We start from the raw sequence: 19,771 nt of genomic DNA, 5'->3' as shown, positions 1-19,771 counted from the left end.
AGGAAGTCACTCTCGCCCACAGTAATAACTGTACACAATGACTTTTTAAATTTTTTTATATATTTTTTTTTGGGGGGGGGGGGGGGGGGGGGGTTGTGCCTTTTTTTTAATGGATAGGGCAGTTGGAGAGCGACAGGAAGCAGAGGGCAGAGAGAGGGGGAAGACATGCAGCAATGGGCCGTCTGGTGCGGGTCTTGAACCGGGCCGGCTGCAGCGAGGACTGTAGCCTCTGAACATGGGGTGGCTGCTTAACCCACTACGCCACCGACCGCCCCTACACAATGACTTTTTATAATGACTTGTCACTAATAACTGTTATTGATTCTTTGGGCTTCATAATATTTCCCTTTTTTGGGTTTCTAAAGTCCCCCCCGCGACCCGACCGACGGATGCAGCGGTATAGAAAATGGATGGATGGATGGATGGGTTTCTAAAGTAGGCTACCGTTCAGTGAAATTCAGTAGAATAAAATAAAATAGTGGTGATGAACAAACACATGAGGAGTGAAAGTGAAGCTCGTGGGATTTGAAATGAAACTGTGAGTCAGTTAATAAGTTGTTTGACCATAAACAAAACAATGAAGCCTTTAAGTCGGACCCTCGTTCAAATAGTGATGTTCACAGATAAACTGTAAATTATCTGCATTTAAATAGTGCTTTTCTGTTGTTGACCACTACAAGTCACATTCACCCGTCCATACACAGAGTCCTACATCACTTCTTCATCTTTTTTTCAGCCAATACAGTACTTTTTTTTTTTATACACACCGATGTAAGAGGCGATGTGGGGCTGAGCATCTTGCTAAATGAGACTTCAACATGTAAACTGGGGAAGTCGGGAACTGAGCCTATGACCTTCTGACTTTACTTCCTTCATCCTTATTTACCTCTTTCTCCTCTTATTCTGTGCCCCAGCACCTCCACTTTCTCTTTTTTCAGTCATCAACAATGTGTCAATAATAACTTCAAATAACTCAAAGGAAACACAATACTAAAGCTATACTTTTATTAACATCCTCACTGTAAAAAACAAACATGGATGCATCAGACGACAGTTTGGGTGACAGCTGGACTTCAGGATATCACATACCCGCTGCCATAATGAGGTTCTTTTTCACCAGCTTTGAGAATAATTATTTATTCTAAATACAGCTGGTTTATAAAGAATAAAATTAGGTTGATAATTGCTCTTGTGCACAAAAGTAAATAATTTAAGGTTTCACATAGTTTAAACAACAATTCAAATGCTTTGAATTACAATTGATGTATTATTGCTACAATTAAAATACAGAAACTTTGGTCATTTTACTAAATACAGTATGTTGTTGTGACAGTTCCTGATATGCAGGACCAGTTTGTACACACTTCTCACTCAAAATGAATCAGTGGGTGGGTCCACGCTTTGGACTGGTAATCTATGTGAGTAAGTGTGGCACTGTCAAGACACAGAGAAGACATTTATTGTTGAATGCAACATCTTCTGATTTAACACACATTGCAAATAACTTTGTGATATGCACTGGTGTGATCAGATAGTGAATTACATTACAAAAAAGATCCTTCTATACTTTTAATACTGAGTGTTTTCTGTTATGCAAGTCATGGCTTTTTAAAGAGTTATCTTCATATATTGTGAGAGCAATATTCATAGCACTTCTTGTGTAAACAAACAAAATATGAATGTTTTGGAAACCAGCTGTGGTAAAACATTGATGAACATACTGTATAAAATGATTCTTTAGCACAAAAGTAGAGTGATGTCAACATAAAAATGAACGGTCTAATCTTTTACAATAATAAAGCCTTTAGGTCACAGTTGCCAGAATCAGTCAGTCAAACTGGCACATAACACATTTAACACAAAGAAAACTATGGAAACTAAAATATATATTAAAGAATATGAAGCATATCCGTGTACAGTACATATCACAAGGAAGCTAACAATATGGCAGCAGATCTATCTAGTGCACATCACATCTCTTTGTTGGTCACTAAAAAAATTCCAATCGTGATATAAAAACTTCGGACTTAATCACATAGTTCAGTCTCAGTCAAACACTAAAATAATAAATATTCTAATAATACATGATAATACACTTTGCTAAAATATGAAAGTAGTAAATTGGCTAGAAATTTGACTAATTGGTCTTAAAAATGGAGCTCTGATATCGTCTAAACATTTGAAAGAAGGAAACAAACCTGTGGATTTTTCCCATGGGTTTTCATGGATCATGCTGAGGAACATCTAAGCCTGATATCATATATCAGATTCACATTGAAAGTTGTTTGAGTATGTGAACAACCTTAGCGGTCTGAAAACGCAGGTTGGACATTTTCTGTCTTAATACATGACAACATTAACAAAATTGTGTGTTGAACTCATATCTGAGGAAAATACTGTGAGTTTAAGTATAATGGAGCAAAAGGAAGGTAAGGGCAACCAGGGGGCTTATATACATATACTGTAAGCCCACTCAACCGTCTGAGATATAAAGAAATTAATGAAACCTTTTTTTTTCCTGCTAGTTCTTATCCTAGCACATAAATTAGCCTTTACAAACAGACATGTACAGTAGATTGCAAAAGACCATAGAGCAGGGATGTCCAAATCCATTCCTGGAGGGGCACTGTCCTGCAGGTTTTAGATGTTTTCCTGCTTCAACACACCTGATCCAGATGAAATGGATCTCTTCAAAAGATTGTTAAGCTCTGCACATCCTGCTAATGATGCATAGATTTCACTGAAGTAAATGCCTGGAGAAACAGATTTCCTTTGTTTTATCAGGTATCAGCAACAGCTTCAATCCCCTCTCCTTTACGGTCCAGGGAGAGCAGAGTGGGAAATGATAGTCATCTTTTCAGGATTTTAAATCCACACGTTGGTAACTTTATCAACAAAGCCAAGTGGAGCAAACGCAACACAGGCCAGAACAAGAGAGCTAACCAGTTATGCCATTTTAAGGATTACACCTGAAATCTAAACAATAGAATCCAGTTTTGTACACAAGTGTATAGGTATGTGTGTGTATATATATATATATATATATATATATCTCCACAGAATATTTAGTCTTTAAATCAGTCATGTATAAATAGTCTACATGGCTTTCTATGAATCAGGAATCTCTGTAATATCCATCCATTTTCTGTACTGGGGCTGGAGCCAGTCCCAGCTGTCATTGGGTGAGAAGTGGGGTACACCCAGGAGGGGTCGCCCGTCCATCACAGGGCCCCACAGAGACACACCCCCCCCTTTCTGTCTTCTCAAACCCCAGCTGGTGGAGGTGGATGGCCACCCTTCCTGGTTCTGGTTCTGATGGCCACCCTTCCTGGTTCTGGTTCTGCCAGAGGTTTCTTCCTGTTCAAAGGGAGTCGTTTCTCTCCACAGTCGCCTCAGGCACGCTCAGGACGGGAGATTGGACTGAAGACAAAGTTTCGGTGCAATCTGTGTGTTTCCTTAGCTAGGAAACTGTTTTTGAATTGGCTCTATATGAATGAATTGGATTATTTTGATAATAATTATGATTACAATGAATTGAATTCCAATTGGCTTGAATTGGACTTTATTATCTAAGTGCCTTGAGATGACATTTGTTGTATTTGGCGCTATATAAATAAAAATGAATTGAAATGAAATGAATACTTTGACCAATAGATTAATCATTATTTGGTTATCAAATTAGTGAAGCACTAAGTTTTTTATTCCTGCCCAAAGAATCAAAGCTCCTTCGAATAAGGTTCATCTTCACTAATTCAAAATTCTAGTCAGTTCGACCAAACGCAAATCTCTTGCTCAAAAGGAATATAAACTGTCTGATGATCTGGCTTCAACAACAGCTAGGGATGCTGTAAACACTGACGTATAGAATTTAGGGCCCAGATCTTGTATTTGGATCCTGGCAGATATGTTCCATAAGCAACTGTATTGAAATGGAGTGCAGATGAGATCACAGTTTCTTTGTCAAAGGCTTGGCCGGTGACCTCACTGGTGGTGCAGCTTCTGCTTTGGAGGGACTGCTCTGTCATGGGGTGATCTTAATGTGGACGAATAGGGATGCAGGTGAGAGGCTCGAACCATCCAGCTTGAGCAGTCGGACATGCCGGTAACCTGCCGGCAACCACAAGCACAGGAAAGTACACAGTTAGAGCCAGCAGAATCCTCCATTTTGAATCGTGTGTCACCATACACACCTGTACGCAAACTGGTGAAAGGCAGAGTGAACTGTCCCAAGAAGTCATTGCTTGAGGTATAGTCATGATCCTCCACCATAAAGCGGACCAGAGCCAAGTCAGGGGCATGGATGGTAAAGGTAAAGGTGCAGTCCCATCGTGGGTTGAAGCCTGAAACAAAGAACAGACTCATTCACACTCATTTGTGCTATCATGTCTGTACCATGCCCAGGTAGCATGCTGTTCCCCTTCTTTCATGAATGTTTATTCATGGTCGTACGCTACTTCCAATAGATGCTTTTGCCAATGGGAAAAATAAGCACCATTGTTCTCCACATGATGAGTTTTCTTCTTATTGTTGTCAATGGGGACTCCGTATATCTCCACCCATACATGGGGATCAACTATGGAGCTGGGTTTGTCCCATTGCGGTTTAGGCAGCTGCTGAGCTGAAATGACCTGAATGAACCAAACAGCAAGAGAAATATTAGAATATAGAGCAAACAGAACATATCCAGCAGACAATTTGGGATCCAGAGTTCCCCCATCAGCCATGTTTACTCTCAAGATGGAATCAACCATGACTGAAAAAATACTTTATTTCACCAATTTTATAAAATATCAACAATGACCTGTAACAAGTCATACAACCTAAAAGTAACTTGTTGTTCTACACTAAAGAAAAAAAATGGATGTAAACTGACAGACTCATTCACACAACTCTGCCTTTTTCAGCCCAGGTTTAGCATGATCTTACCCGAACAGTGAGCAGAGCAGGTTTGTGCCCGGGACCTCCCCCAACATTCTCGGGGTTGAAGGGGGTGTCAGGCTGGCACATAAAGGAAGGCTTCCGGACATAGCCACACAGACCATTCTGCAGGAACCGGCCATGATTTAAGTCCATCTGCACGCCAGGTGTCTGGAAGTTCAGAGCAACTGGAGAGGAGACAACACAGGAGAGTGAGCAGGACATAGCTGTGTTGACAACGGCCTCCATGCTGCCCACTGACAGGTGGGCCGTGGAAGCATGCCCTGAGAGGGGAAAGGAAGATCTAACAAGGATTCAAGTCTGACGAACAGATACAACATTAAAGTACACACCAAATGTTGAAAAAAGCAAAACATGAAATGAAATAAAATTAGATGAAAACAGAATATTTTTTCATTACCAAAGGTAATTAATAAAAAAAAGTGAAAATAAACATGTTAAATATTTACAACACTTCTAAAAGTAGTTTGCAGATTAAACATAAACAGCAAAAAAAGCAAAATGTCAAAAGAAAAAGAAAAGGGTTAAAAAATGAAGACTAAAAAAAAGTAGTTCACAAAAAGATTAATGAGTGAAAAGAAAGAAACTTTTCCAAATGGAGCTGGTTGAAGAGGAAAAGAGCCTGAAAGCTAAATCCTCTGCCTCCTGTCTTTGTTCTGGAAAGCCTGCATTCCAGACACACAAGTTCTTGTGGGAGGATGGGTAACGACGTCATATTTTCTATAAGTCAGAGCTTGACCACTGACAACTTTGTACGTGACAAGAAGAATGAAACATTTTTAATTCTATCCTGAGTTTTTCAGGATGTTGTGGTCAATGGTGTCAAACAGCAATGACATTTAACAGATTCAACAGAGGCAAGACCACACTAATGCAAAGACAAGCCCTCACCAATCTGGCAGCCTCCGTTCCACATCTCCTGAGGGTTGTAGTTTGAGGACTGGAGACGCTGGCCTGAGGGGTAGATCCTGCTCAGATGGTGACTGTTGTGACGCACAAAATGTGTCCCTGAATGGGCAGGACAAGAAACATTCAGTCAGTCCAGCAGGTCCAATGGTAAGCTGAATAAATGCTTCATTTACGGTACGATCAGTGAACTGTTTCCTTTACACATCATACCTGAATCCTTAACATGCCTGAGTGCTTCACTCTCAGAGAAAGAAGACATGTCAGTTACGGGGCTTTTGGCAGCTTCTTCGAAACCTTTAAAGGGAGAACTGCGAGTGTACACCACCAGCTCTGACAGCTCGGAACTCAGTTTGGACACACCTGGCTGGGATCGCATACAGTCACACAGTCCAATCACATTATGCACCAGCCACAATGGTGAACAAATGTTTAAACAAACCAAGCCAACTAGATCCCCCCCGACAAACTAATCACCATGAGCTGGTGGTGCTGCACCTACCCTCTTGTCCTCCGTCTTTCTCGTGGGTTTTCCTTCAGTCCGGCTGCACTCCTCGTCTGAGGAGCTGAGGTCTGAAGAACTGGATGAACACTCCTCTTTTGCCATCTCCTTTTTCCCCTTTACCAGGATTTTCCCCTTTAGATCCTAGACACCAAATGAGTAAAACCATGACATTTTATGGAATGATTCCATTGGTGAAACATATTTTTCATTGTAGCAATACCACAAGAGCTATCCAATAAGGTTTCAGTAGTATTGAAACCTAACCAGTTAGGTTGCTCCGCCCTTACGTACTACTACTGGTATGGTTCATCGTAACTATTAATAATGTAATGTATGAATATGGATGCTTTGAAAAACTAAACAGGATATGAGAATATAATCCTCAGAACAAATCCTGTAAAATCCTATGGATGGAATTCAGTGGCCACAGTGGACAGTCCCTACAAAGCAACCTCACATATTGTAAAGGTATGTGTACCTTCAAGGTAGTGGGATTATAGTGACATAGATGAAGTACATGCAGATATTAAGATCATCAGAACAAGTGAAAGTCTGAGGGGCAGAGGACCTTCCTAACAGCCCACTCACTGCTTCCCAACAATGGAACAGTTACTATCTGCTCTGATAAACTTTTCACACGGAGAGAGAAAAGAGACGAGTTTGCATATTAAAAGGTGTGGCAGATTCAAATCCTTTAAAGGAATCTGACTGGTGAGCCAGTCATGGGCTATTTTTTAGCCTTCTCATCATTCCACTGAAAACTAGCAAGCACAAAAAATTTTACACACGTAAAATTCATGTTCCAACTTAAAAACATTATTTACCTCTGGAGAAGGCAGGTAGCGGGAATCAAGACCACTGAGGGGCTTGACGAGCAGCTTGTCCCCCAAAATGGAGCGCAGGTGTTGAGCCATGACTGTCTGCTGCTCCACAGAGCAGTGGTTCTCCAGGGACAGGATCAAAGGGTAGGGAGATGCCTGGGGACGATGGGGTACACTCAGAGATAGAACAACTTTGTCCATAGACCAGAGGTGGTGATGAAATCCATCATTTGGCCTGGCTAAATTCCCAATATATGTTACAAATTTAGTATCAGAAGGAAAAAAATAGAGATCTCAGTGACTTTGACTGTGGGTTGATTGTTGGAGACAAGCTGGCTTAACTCCATCTAGAACCAGTGACCTTCTGGGATTTTCACTTTGGTTTTCTCTAAGGGTTCCTCAGAAAAGGTTAACATATAGAAATATACCAAAATCTCCATCTCTGCTCATGAGAATCGTTGGACCTTACAAATTCAGTGTAATGTTATGGTTTGGGGACGGTTTTCTCGAGCCCCCCTTATTATAGTCATGTTATAAATTCCATGCTCTGTCTGAGTATTTCTGCTGACCATGCACATCCTTAAATGACTCCAAAGTGGTTTCATGAACATGGAGATAGAGTTGGGATGGTATAGAAACAGAAAAAAATGTACAAACACAGTCATTCTTCATTTCATTTGTTTCAGGCCTGCAACACATGGAATGTGTTCATGTATATGAACAAATCAATGATCCTGACACATTAAAGAAAACATGATCAATCTTTGGGCTAGCACTGTTTGCTAAGACATAAAACACAAGAAAATAACTCACTTTAAAAGCATATTCATTGATGGTTTCAATGACTTCAACAAAGGGCACTTTGGAGGTTAGTGTGTGTCCATGATAGATGACCGGCTCTCCTTTGTCTCCATCCCAACAGTCCAGCTCCACACAGCGACAGCCATGATTTAGAGCTCTAAGGAAAGAAATCATCAATAAGAATTGTTAAGACAGACATGACTGAGGCATAATGAAGACCAGCTGTGTTCTGACGGGATGAGATGTTGAAACCTGCTCCTCTTACCTAGATATTTCATTTTATACTAATCAGGATCCATGTGATGTGTTAACAATCTCAATCCGTCTCATCCTGTCACAAGGCATGTCAGGATATACAAAAGAGCGGAAAAGATAAACAAGCTACTCTCAAAGGCTGCATGTGTAGTTAACTGCTCCATCTTTTTAAAGAACAGCCCTTCCCAGGACTTTTTCCCTGCTCTCATACAGCAGACAGGGTAGTCCGGTGTGGTATTTCAACCTCATGTGATGTCTGCTGGAAAAATGCAAACGGGATCTCACCACATTTTTTATATCCCACATACAAGAAAAATGGGTAAAGATTTCCAGGTTAGAATCAAGAAGCTCTCCACAAGAATTACCAGCCTGGTCTAAGAAGCTACCTCTCCATATAGAGGGGGCCAGGGGGGCCAGATTTTTTTCAAGTGAGACCTCAGGGGGCCGGATTTCACTTTCAGACTGAAAAGGCCAAACACTGACTCAACACATGGATAGGTTGCAGGCTATTTGAAATGATTCATGAAGGCCTACACATCAAAATGAAATTGCATTGGTATCAAAATAGCCTCACAATGAGGCCTACAATTTCATACATTACAATTACAGCCTAAACCAGGAGACAGTTACCATCTAAAAACGTAATATTTTCCTATCCATGCAAGTAGCCTACATTTAGAAATTGCGATTGCAACAAAATAGACACTAGGTGCCAAAAAACACACATTTCCTACAAATACAAAGCAAACACAAGTGTAAACTGTTAATTACTTTTGCATATGAAAAAACGTCAATGCAGAATTAGGCCAATTAAAAGAAAACCAGGCCAAGAAGGCCTAAACAAGTCACAGAAAGTAAGCGCCAGAATAAAGACTCCAACAATAGGTGACAACAATAATGTGATTGAATATCAGGTAGGAATTAGTAAAACAAAAAGGTTCTTGAAAAAAATGCCAAATATGAGCAATCTAAAAACAGTAAATTGGTTCAACAACAGATGAGGCACACTTTGCCAGTCATCACAAGTCAACCCCAACCCCTTTTATTCCCTTCCTCCCATAGCATGGATTATGATATGATTATGATAAATGGGGAGACCAGCCTACTTCAGCTACATTTTACTTGTCGAAGCCAGACACCTTTTAACTTTCACCAGCTACCATATCGGGTGACAGTTTCTGAGCAATGGCTATTCTCATAACATCATTCAGATGTCTGTGCGTCAGGCGATTGTGCACTTTCGATTTATTAATATTCATCACGGAAAAGGCCTGCTCACATAAATATGTTGTCCAGTGGCGGTCCGACACTGATTTATGCCCCGGGCGAAACCCGGTGCTGGCGCCCTGCCCTCACCCTCACCCTGGTTGTTTTTTTTTGTTTTTTATTAATCTTTTTTTTTTTTTTTTTCACCCTCCCGCGATGCCGCCCCGGGCGCCTGCCCGGTCGGCCTGCACCTGATGTTGTCCCAAACATACAAAGTATTTTACCTGCAAAGGCCATGAGCATTGGGTACTGTGGTGGCAAGGATTGATAGAATGAATCGATTGCAACAGATGCGTAGTTATCCATAAGCGGTGCGCAACAGTTCCATTTGAATCGTCTCTGGGACCTCGGAAGCGTCAATCGTGAATGGAGAGCGAAAAAGCACAAATTCCTTTTCAAGTTCAGTAAAAACCGTGAATCCATTGTCAAACTCATGCTTGAGTCCGGAAAGCAAGTTTGCGAACTTGTCCATACGCTGATGATTGACAGGCTGAGACTTTAGACAGGGGAAGTGTAGCATAATACTCTGTGACGAGTTTGTTGCGGCCCTGCATAGTAACACTCAACACATTCAAACAACAGATTAATTGACGGATTTCACCGAAAATGAAATTATAATAAAAAATAAATAAATTGTAAAAAAAAAAAAAAAAAACTTTCACTGATCACCCGCGGGCCGGACCTGACGTGTAGTCGGGCCGGGTCCATAACCCTGGCATCCCTTATATATAGAGCAAAAAGAGGAGTCTTTGAGGTCAGGTGACAGACCGTCTCCAGGGCTGCTCTGACTTTCTGCTTCATCAGTTTTAGTTCTGGCCAACGCAGACCCTCCGGCTGCTCAGGCTGTTACCTGTCAGTCGTTTCAATCAACCCCTAAGTACTACTAAAATGTTCTTTTGACAATTTAAATGAACCTTGTCTAATATCTGTATTACTGACCGTATGTATGGCTCTGTGCTGCTGTCCCCTGTCAGCTGGTCCTTGGTGAGGTAGGTGTTGTGGGAAGAGGAGATGAAGTAGTGTGCCAGCGGGTGTTTCATATCTTGGTAAACTTGAGCATGTTCCGGACTAAACACACAGTTTTCCTTAGACAGCATGTACATGGTGAAACCATTGGGGGTCATGAACTGGTTTCTCTGGGCTGTACAAAGACAAAAGGCACAAACACAAGACAAAAAGGGCCATCAATAAATAGCCAAACTGGTGCTATTTATCATATTCTGTATAATACAGGTATTTCAATATATGTACATAGGCAACAAATCTGGATATCACTTTTGATTCTACTTTCAAATTTTTTTTGTGTTGGTTTAAGTGACTCATTTTTAGATTAAATGTAATAAGAATCCGAACTGGATAAATGATTTTGTAAATAATTGTTAGTTGGCACCGTACCCCAGTCATTAAGTTCATATGTGAGTATGAGGCTTTGGGCATGTGTGAGTGATGCATCCTCCCCTTGGTCCTTCAGGAAATCTCTTAGGTCCACAGTGGAAAGTATACAGCCATTTGCAGAGTAGCGGATGAAGACAGCATCCAGTTCTGGTCTTCGTAACAACTCTCTGCAGAAAACTTCAATCTCTTTGTGGTCCAGCCGACCATCAGCTGACCGATCACATTTCTACCAGTCAGCCACAGATGACATACACCTCAGGTAAGCAACAGCTAATAAAGGTTGGTTATTCATCGTATCAAACAAATGCCAAGTCAAATCCTAAACGTGTGTGTGCTCCTCTACCTGGAAGAGGCTGCGGGCATACTGATCACTCAGGTCAATGTTCATCATCGTTAGCAGTGTCTGCACTTCATCATAGCTCATCTTGTCATCTTTGTTCTGGTCAGCCCGACTCAGGTAAGCATGAATCCAGGTAACACGAAACATGGTCAAGGAAGCAGCAAGAGGACGAAATTAACATTGAGTGTTGAACTAACCAATATGTGGGTTAGGAGCAGAGGATTCATATCCGTTTCTATGACCTCTGCCTACATTTTTTGTTGGAATTCAGTGTATTTTTAATCATTTTCCTAAGGTAAAAAAACTATCAGTCAGTTACTTTTTTTTAACCACTTGTCCTGTCCAGCATTATGGCAGCAGAATTGTAATCTGAATACCGTTTATGCCAAACACATTTGCTATGCCAAGGGAAGCTTTATGAATGTAAAGCTCCCCTTGATACCCATCAACTCCTTATTTTTATTTATTTATTTTTGTTACAATATTTAACATGATGTGATAGTGCCGAACCAGACTGGGAGACAGAGAGAGAGGGAGAGCGAAGAAGGGAAAAAAAAGGAACGGAAATATGAAGAGACAAACATAGAAAACAGTGAAAAGTCAGACAACCAGCTGCTACACCTGTAAAAACAAAACTGAAGACAATCCACGGCTTTTGTGGGGAATCCAGCCTTAGAGCCACCAGGAGCACCTGGAAGCAGACAAGCAGAGAACAAACACACAAACAAACAAACAAACAAACAAACAAGGACAAGCAGCAGCAATCTCATATAATACAACTGTGGATACAGATGACCTTCAGTTACTTTTTTAACTTTCCTGATACTTGAGTAGTCAGATGCTCTCCAAGAAAAATATCCTGGCCCTGTTATTTCTTCGTTGTCATGCACGCAGTTTCACAAAAACAATCATTTATTTCAACCCGGCAATTCAAGGATATTGGTCAAGTTTCTCCTTGTGGGTCATGTTCTCCACCCTTTCCTGCAGGGTTTGGATGCCACGGACCCAGCGCTGAGCCTCTTCCTCGCTCTGACAGAGCAGATCGAGGCTCTTGCGGGGCCCTTTGAAGACTACTGTTAAACACCGGCCCTCAGATACTGAGGCAGCCATTCGTCGCAGTGTCTCTGACTGGCAGCCTTCACGAACACACTCCACCTCCATTACAGAGACTAAGAAATGGAGAAAAAGGAGAAGAGGAAAGACTAAGTGAGTGGCATACTGGTACTGGATAAAAGATTTTTCGTCCTTGTGGCATTAATCCAAGAAAGCTTAACATTAATTTGTTGTTTGATTAACTTTCAATGAAACTCTAGAACTCAGTTATTTGGAGGTGCTGTTATTGCTACTGGATATGACACTATGGACAAATGGGAAGCAGGCAGACAATAAGAAAGGGGAGTGCAACAAGATTTTTTTTTTTTTTTTTTTTAAAGTTGCTGTTAGGTATCCACGACAGATTGCACACATGCTTTCTTCAAACACTATTCTTTTAAAAGCGTGGTGAAGGTGAAGAAACCAAAATCAACTAAATCATTGTGTTGAGATCAGTTGAATGTGAAGGAGATATATGCTTCATATTAAGAATGAATCAAACCATTAAACAACAGCTCATAACATATCCAGGTATTACACTTGAATGCTCTTTGTATAATAAGTTTGCATGGAACATTTAGGAAAAATTGTGGGAATGGCCAATAAACTGCTGTTTGTTTATATGAAACTAACTTGAATTTGGTTCATTTTATAGGATAATAATTAACACAAACTGTATGTGATATGACAGAAAGTCAAAAATAACCATACATCCTTTCAAATCTATAAGACATCTCACCACACTTTTTATATCCCACATACAAGGCCCAGGGTACATCTGCATTAGGTGGTTGATAGTAAAGTAACTACTGGGTTTTCACTTTATAGTAGAAGAACTGGCTCCTCTTGCATGAAAAAGCCTTTGAATCACTGAAGTGAGAAGTAGAGTGAGCATTTAGTTGGTCATTGTCGAGCGTTTTTCAACTAAATGCATGAATAAATACAAAACACAATCATAACAATCACTTTTCTTATTCCTATCTCTGACATTCATTTAAACACTTTTCAAACTTTGCATTTCAATAAGTGTAACAGTACTGCAAGTGTTAGATGTATATGAAAATACAACAGGCACAACAATGATGATGTTGTTAGGTCCCCAAAGAAGCTCTGACCAGTCCACACGTCTGAGGGGAGCCTTTAGGGTCTGGTACCAACGTGTCAGCAGTACATTCCTGTTGAGAGAATGGGATTTCATGGTCTGCAGCAATGCTCAGGCAAGTGGTAGGTCTACCAACCATATGAATGCCAGGACACAAGGTTTCACAGTAGAACATAATCCAGAGCATCAAACTACAATGGCTACATTGAAATCTTCTTCAGTGGCACAAATGCATACAGAAAATACGACTGATCTATTGGGTTTTAGTGGTGAGAAGAGGACCCAAATGTGGACAGCAAACTGGTGGCTCAAGGAAACTTAACTGGATATTTATTGAAAACTGAAACCAAATATGCGTCAGAGCTGGAAAACAATAAACTAAAAAGAGAAAAGCCATACACACAGCAATGGTGAGGATCTGACAATGACTAATACCATCCGAGGAGCACAAATACTGTGGGGGAACTAATGAGTGAGTGACTGCAGCTAAGACTGATTGACAATAGGTGAGCGTGGAGCAGAATACTAAACGGGGGAACTGGGGACTACAGGTATGTTATGTTGATAACTGAGAAAAAGAATCCCAGGTTTCTTTTCAGCACTGTAGCCAGGATGACAAGACTCCTAGCTCTGTTGAGTCATGTATCCCTTTAACTCTCAGTTAGTGATGATTTCATGTCATCAGCTTAAAATGGTTTCTATTAGAGGGAATCTTTCCCACTATTATCACTGATGTATGTGTATTTAGACTGTTTCTGTCCAGTTGAACGCCGAGCTAACAACACAACAACAGCTTCTTCTAAACGATCAACTCGTACTTTAGATCCAGTCCCAACCAGACTTTTCAAGGTGGTTTTCCCCATAAGTAGGGTGACCAGAATCACCTCAGCGCTGATTGGGGTACTTGGTAGAGAGATGTAATGTTTGCATGTGGCACCATGACCATGTGAATACATACACATTTGTATGAATTTGAATCTATATTGGCTACTTTCCACAACACAACAACTTATCTTGTTTCTTTTTTTGGCCAAAGATTAGATAAAGAGTAACTGTGTGAAAAAAAAATCTTGCTTAGGCATTCAGTCCACTTTCAGTGTGGTGCTTTAATGTACTCTAAGAAGATAACTTGACCAAGTGTTAATTCTTTCTATTCAGTGTTTGTCCCTTTATAAAGCAATAACAATAAAGAATATATAAAAAATAAAACCTATGTATTTATATGGGCACAGATTAATAAAATAAGAAAATTAATAAACTGGCTATTGCTTTGCATGTCATGAACTGAGCTTTCAATGCATCACGACCAAAATGAAAACATGGGTATTTTTTCTGTAGTTCATCTGGCAGTTATTGGTGCTCATCATGGTGCTGACTTTTAGCTAATTATCAACCTATATCCAATCTATCATTTATGTCTAAAGTTTTTGAAAAGCTGAACTTTGTGATCATTAACAAAGAAATAAGATGAGTCAGTAAGGTCTAAAGTGCATCATAGCACAGAAACTGCACTGCTGAAAGTTACCAATGATCTCGGTTTCTAGGACTGCCTTCTTTCACCTTTGTAATACTGACAAAATTATTGGGCTGTCCCACATATTCTCTGAAAAGCCTTCAGTTGATCCAAAATGCTGCAGCCAGAGTTCTGATGAGAACTAACAGGAGAGATCATATTTCTCCAGTTTTAGCTTCTCTTCATTGGCTCCCTGTTAAATTCAGAATAGAATTTAAGATTCTTCTCCTCACATATAAAGCTCTTAATGACCGAGCTCCATCATATCTTAAAGATCTCATTGTAAGATATTTTCCTAACAGAGCACTTCGTTCCCAAACTGCAGGTTTACTTGTGGTTCACAGTAGGGCTGAACGATATGGACAAAATTTCATATCTCGATATTCATGCCAGATATCTCTATATCGATACGATACGACTACGGGTTCGGTGAAAACCAAGCATTTTTCAGAAAAATAAAAACGTCATAAAACAAAAGAGTGCAGTTTTATTGATTAATTTTCGCCAGGCACGACCTGCACAACACCTCGCTCTGGTCGACATCATCCTTTCTAAATCCAAAATACCTCCAAATAATGGAGGATGATTTATGTTTTGGCACAAAATTAGATTCTGCACTGCCACCGGCCGAATTATCTTCCGCGCTCATGTCACTTTTCTTTCGTTTTGATTTCGCCGTGAATTCCCCGTGAATGTGTGTGGCTGTGTGCGTCTCAGTCTACTTCTCCCTCACTCCCACCCTCCTATGTTTGTCTTTGGTTGGCTTCAGCTGTCGATCCACAGCAAGCGTGAAATAAGCTTTGTGGTTGGCTGGCGGTGGGGTGCGTTCAAGCGCAATCTTAAAAGTAATGTTTATGGTGACTGCCGGAGCTGTATAAGCAGGGCGAGCGCGGGGGAAATATATCGTTTATATCGTTGCTTTTTCGAAATTACTTTCTTGAATGTTCATATCTCGATATAGATACGATAACGATATATCGTTCAGCCCTAGTTCACAGAGTTTCTAAAAGTAGAATGGGAGGCAGAGCCTTCAGTTATCAGGCCCCTCTCTGTGGAACCAGCTGCCAGTTTGGGAGGCAGAGCCTTCAGTTATCAGGCCCCTCTCTGTGGAACCAGCTGCCAGTTTGGGAGGCAGAGCCTTCAGTTATCAGGCCCCTCTCTGTGGAACCAGCTGCCAGTTTGGGAGGCAGAGCCTTCAGTTATCAGGCCCCTCTCTGTGGAACCAGCTGCCAGTTTGGGAGGCAGAGCCTTCAGTTATCAGGCCCCTCTCTGTGGAACCAGCTGCCAGTTTGGGAGGCAGAGCCTTCAGTTATCAGGCCCCTCTCTGTGGAACCAGCTGCCAGTTTGGGAGGCAGAGCCTTCAGTTATCAGGCCCCTCTCTGTGGAACCAGCTGCCAGTTTGGGAGGCAGAGCCTTCAGTTATCAGGCCCCTCTCTGTGGAACCAGCTGCCAGTTTGGGAGGTAGAGCCTTCAGTTATCAGGCCCCTCTCTGTGGAACCAGCTGCCAGTTTGGGAGGCAGAGCCTTCAGTTATCAGGCCCCTCTCTGTGGAACCAGCTGCCAGTTTGGGAGGCAGAGCCTTCAGTTATCAGGCCCCTCTCTGTGGAACCAGCTGCCAGTTTGGGAGGCAGAGCCTTCAGTTATCAGGCCCCTCTCTGTGGAACCAGCTGCCAGTTTGGGAGGCAGAGCCTTCAGTTATCAGGCCCCTCTCTGTGGAACCAGCTGCCAGTTTGGGAGGCAGAGCCTTCAGTTATCAGGCCCCTCTCTGTGGGACCAACTGCCAGTTTGGGAGGCAGAGCCTTCAGTTATCAGGCCCCTCTCTGTGGAACCAGCTGCCAGTTTGGGAGGCAGAGCCTTCAGTTATCAGGCCCCTCTCTGTGGAACCAGCTGCCAGTTTGGGAGGCAGAGCCTTCAGTTATCAGGCCCCTCTCTGTGGGACCAGCTGCCAGTTTGGGAGGCAGAGCCTTCAGTTATCAGGCCCCTCTCTGTGGAACCAGCTGCCAGTTTGGGAGGCAGAGCCTTCAGTTATCAGGCCCCTCTCTGTGGAACCAGCTGCCAGTTTGGGAGGCAGAGCCTTCAGTTATCAAGCCCCTCTCTGTGGAACCAGCTGCCAGTTTGGGAGGCAGAGCCTTCAGTTATCAGGCCCCTCTCTGTGGAACCAGCTGCCAGTTTGGGAGGCAGAGCCTTCAGTTATCAGGCCCCTCTCTGTGGAACCAGCTGCCAGTTTGGGAGGCAGAGCCTTCAGTTATCAGGCCCCTCTCTGTGGAACCAGCTGCCAGTTTGGGAGGCAGAGCCTTCAGTTATCAGGCCCCTCTCTGTGGGACCAGCTGCCAGTTTGGGAGGCAGAGCCTTCAGTTATCAGGCCCCTCTCTGTGGAACCAGCTGCCAGTTTGGGAGGCAGAGCCTTCAGTTATCAGGCCCCTCTCTGTGGAACCAGCTGTCAGTTTGGGAGGCAGAGCCTTCAGTTATCAGGCCCCTCTCTGTGGAACCAGCTGCCAGTTTGGGAGGCAGAGCCTTCAGTTATCAGGCCCCTCTCTGTGGAACCAGCTGCCAGTTTGGCTTCAGGAAGCAGACACCCTCTAACTTTAAGACCAGGCTTAAAACTTCCTTTTTTGATAAAGCTTATAGTTAGGGATGGCTCAGGTGATCCTGAAACATCCCATAGTTGGGCTGCTATAGGCCTAGACTGCTGGGGGAGCTCCCATGATGCACCTCTCCTCACTATGCTCTTTTGCTTTCCATGTACATATGACATTATTATTGTCTCTCTTTCCTGTCCTCTCAAAACCACAGCCCTTTTACAGACAGCCGTTCCACTTCCTATTCGCCCCATTATAAAAAATTTGGCTGCAGTTCAGTTGATTTTCTCTGGGGGCGCTGGCGAGCGAGTGCAGAATGACCATTTTCCATAGGGCTGGCGCTAATAACTCAAAAAATGTCCCCGCTAGCGACTGAAACCTGAAAATATTACTGTGATTTCTGACAGCGGGATGTAGATTTATATCAAAAGTACAATAACCTGGGAGTTATATCTTTCTGTTTTCTTACAGGTCTGGCATTTGCGAGTCAATCTCCGCTAGCATTTTGCTAACGGAATCTGATGAACGCACGGCAGATTACGACCGGCTGCTTTACGGCACTCGTCCACTGTGCCAGAGTGCTAACCTGGTGCTGCTAACAACAACCAAAGCTAAACCAGAGGCTAGTCAGAGAGTATGTAAAAGGGATGTGCTGAAATCTGTAACTATTTGAGCTAACACCTCTCTGCTAGCTCAGCGCTAGGACTGACCATGCCGTAAAGTGATGCCACATGCCTGACGTCACTCGTGAGGCAATACTGACAATAAATGTGTATTTTAAAAAGATCTAGCGAGTCTAAAAAATCAAACCAAGTGCCGTTTGAAAGGATAATTTATCCTTCCTTTAGGAAAATGAAAATAAAAAAATATAAAAAATTCTATCCAAAGCAATGGCTGGATCTAATGTGGATTTCATAGTACCACCATAGAGTTCGGCGTTCTCTGCACTGCTTCGTTGGCGCCCCTAGAGTGCAGTACCACCCGGAAATAGCCGCCAGTTTTCCCTCTCCTCATAATAGAGACTCTCTGCTCAAAACCCAGCTGGTCGAGGCGGATGGCCACCCGTCCTGAGTCTAATTCTGCCAGAACTTCCTGTTAAAGAGCGTTTTTTCTTTTCACTGTCACCTCGTACATGCTCAGCATGTATCAGGATCTGATCAAAGAGACGTTGCAGTGTAATCTGTTGGTTTCCTTAGCTTTCTTCCTTTTTGAATTGGCCCAATTGGGAATTTAATGAATTAGATTTGATTTGATTAGATTATGATTGTATTACAAAGACTTGAATTCTAATTGGCTTGAATTGGACTGCATCTTTGAGGTGCCCTGAGATGACATTTGTTGTGATTCGTTGCAATATAAATAAAACTGAATTGAATTGAACTGATGAGGATGTGAAACAGAGTAAACTTGAAACAAAAACTAAGAGTACAGACTAAATGGAGTCCGTTCCTGACAGTTTGAGCAGAAACATGCATGTTAGTGGCACCTGGAGGTCATTCTGCAGCTCTGGCAGCGCTCCTCCTGTTCCTCCTTGCACAAAGGAGGAGGTGGCGGTCCTGCTGCTGGGTTGCTGCCCTCCTACGGCCCCCTCCACATCTCCTGGTGTACTGGCCTCTCTCCTGGTATCTCCTCCATGCTCTGCACACTGTGTTGAGAGACACAGCAAACCTTCCTGCCACAGCTGGCATTGATGTGCCATCCTGGATGAGCTGCTCTACCTGAGCAGCTTCTGTGGGTTGCAGACACCGCCTCATGCTACCTCTGGGGGTGAGAGCACTGACAAAATGCAAAGTGACCAAAACATCAGCCAGAAAGGATGAGAACAGAGAAATGCTCTGTGGTCACCACCTGCAGAACCACTCCTTTATAGGGGTGGTCTTGCTAATTGCCTCTCATTTCCACTTGTTGTCTGTTCCATTTGCACAGCAGCAGGTGGAACTGATCCACAGTCAGTGCTGCTTCCTAACTGGACAGGTTGATGTCACAGAAGTGGGATTGACCTGGAGTTACATCGTGTTGTTTAGGTGTTCCCTTTATTTTTTTGAGCAGTGTACTTGTGTCTTGTATTACCTGAGGCTTTCCAGTATTTCTTGTTTTCAGTACAGCAAATATATGCAAAACACCCACTAAATACAGTACTACAGTATACCATTTTTAATGGTAAAATTGGATTTCAATTTGGATTTTGCTCAGTATCCGCACAATTCTGAGTGCTGTGGTTTAACAGGCTTACAGGAAATGTGTCCCTGCCAAACTCAG

The 19,771-nt window shown here is 42.3% G+C and overlaps 1 protein-coding gene across 1 annotated transcript in view; it reads right to left on the bottom strand.

The window, feature by feature from the left end:
• Nucleotides 1–1,026: 1,026 nt before the first annotated feature.
• Nucleotides 1,027–19,771, bottom strand: part of LOC142374139 (1-phosphatidylinositol 4,5-bisphosphate phosphodiesterase delta-3-A-like) — a 30,285-nt gene continuing 11,540 nt past the window's right edge. Inside the window, exons 4-16 of the mRNA XM_075457673.1 lie at nt 12,168–12,396; nt 11,231–11,360; nt 10,888–11,113; nt 10,432–10,633; nt 7,984–8,128; nt 7,174–7,326; nt 6,347–6,490; nt 6,058–6,211; nt 5,830–5,946; nt 4,927–5,105; nt 4,493–4,628; nt 4,191–4,340; nt 1,027–4,107 (exon numbers count right to left, since the gene is read on the bottom strand). Coding sequence (XP_075313788.1) covers nt 4,022–4,107; nt 4,191–4,340; nt 4,493–4,628; nt 4,927–5,105; nt 5,830–5,946; nt 6,058–6,211; nt 6,347–6,490; nt 7,174–7,326; nt 7,984–8,128; nt 10,432–10,633; nt 10,888–11,113; nt 11,231–11,360; nt 12,168–12,396 — 2,051 coding nt within the window. The 3' untranslated portion in view covers nt 1,027–4,021. The remainder of the gene's footprint in view (nt 4,108–4,190; nt 4,341–4,492; nt 4,629–4,926; nt 5,106–5,829; nt 5,947–6,057; nt 6,212–6,346; nt 6,491–7,173; nt 7,327–7,983; nt 8,129–10,431; nt 10,634–10,887; nt 11,114–11,230; nt 11,361–12,167; nt 12,397–19,771) is intronic.

This window comes from Odontesthes bonariensis, chromosome 23, assembly GCF_027942865.1.
Source record: "Odontesthes bonariensis isolate fOdoBon6 chromosome 23, fOdoBon6.hap1, whole genome shotgun sequence".
Taxonomy (NCBI): Eukaryota; Metazoa; Chordata; class Actinopteri; order Atheriniformes; family Atherinopsidae; genus Odontesthes; species Odontesthes bonariensis.
The sequence above is the reverse complement of the archived record's forward strand: the minus strand, read 5'-3'. Positions and strand labels throughout refer to the sequence as shown.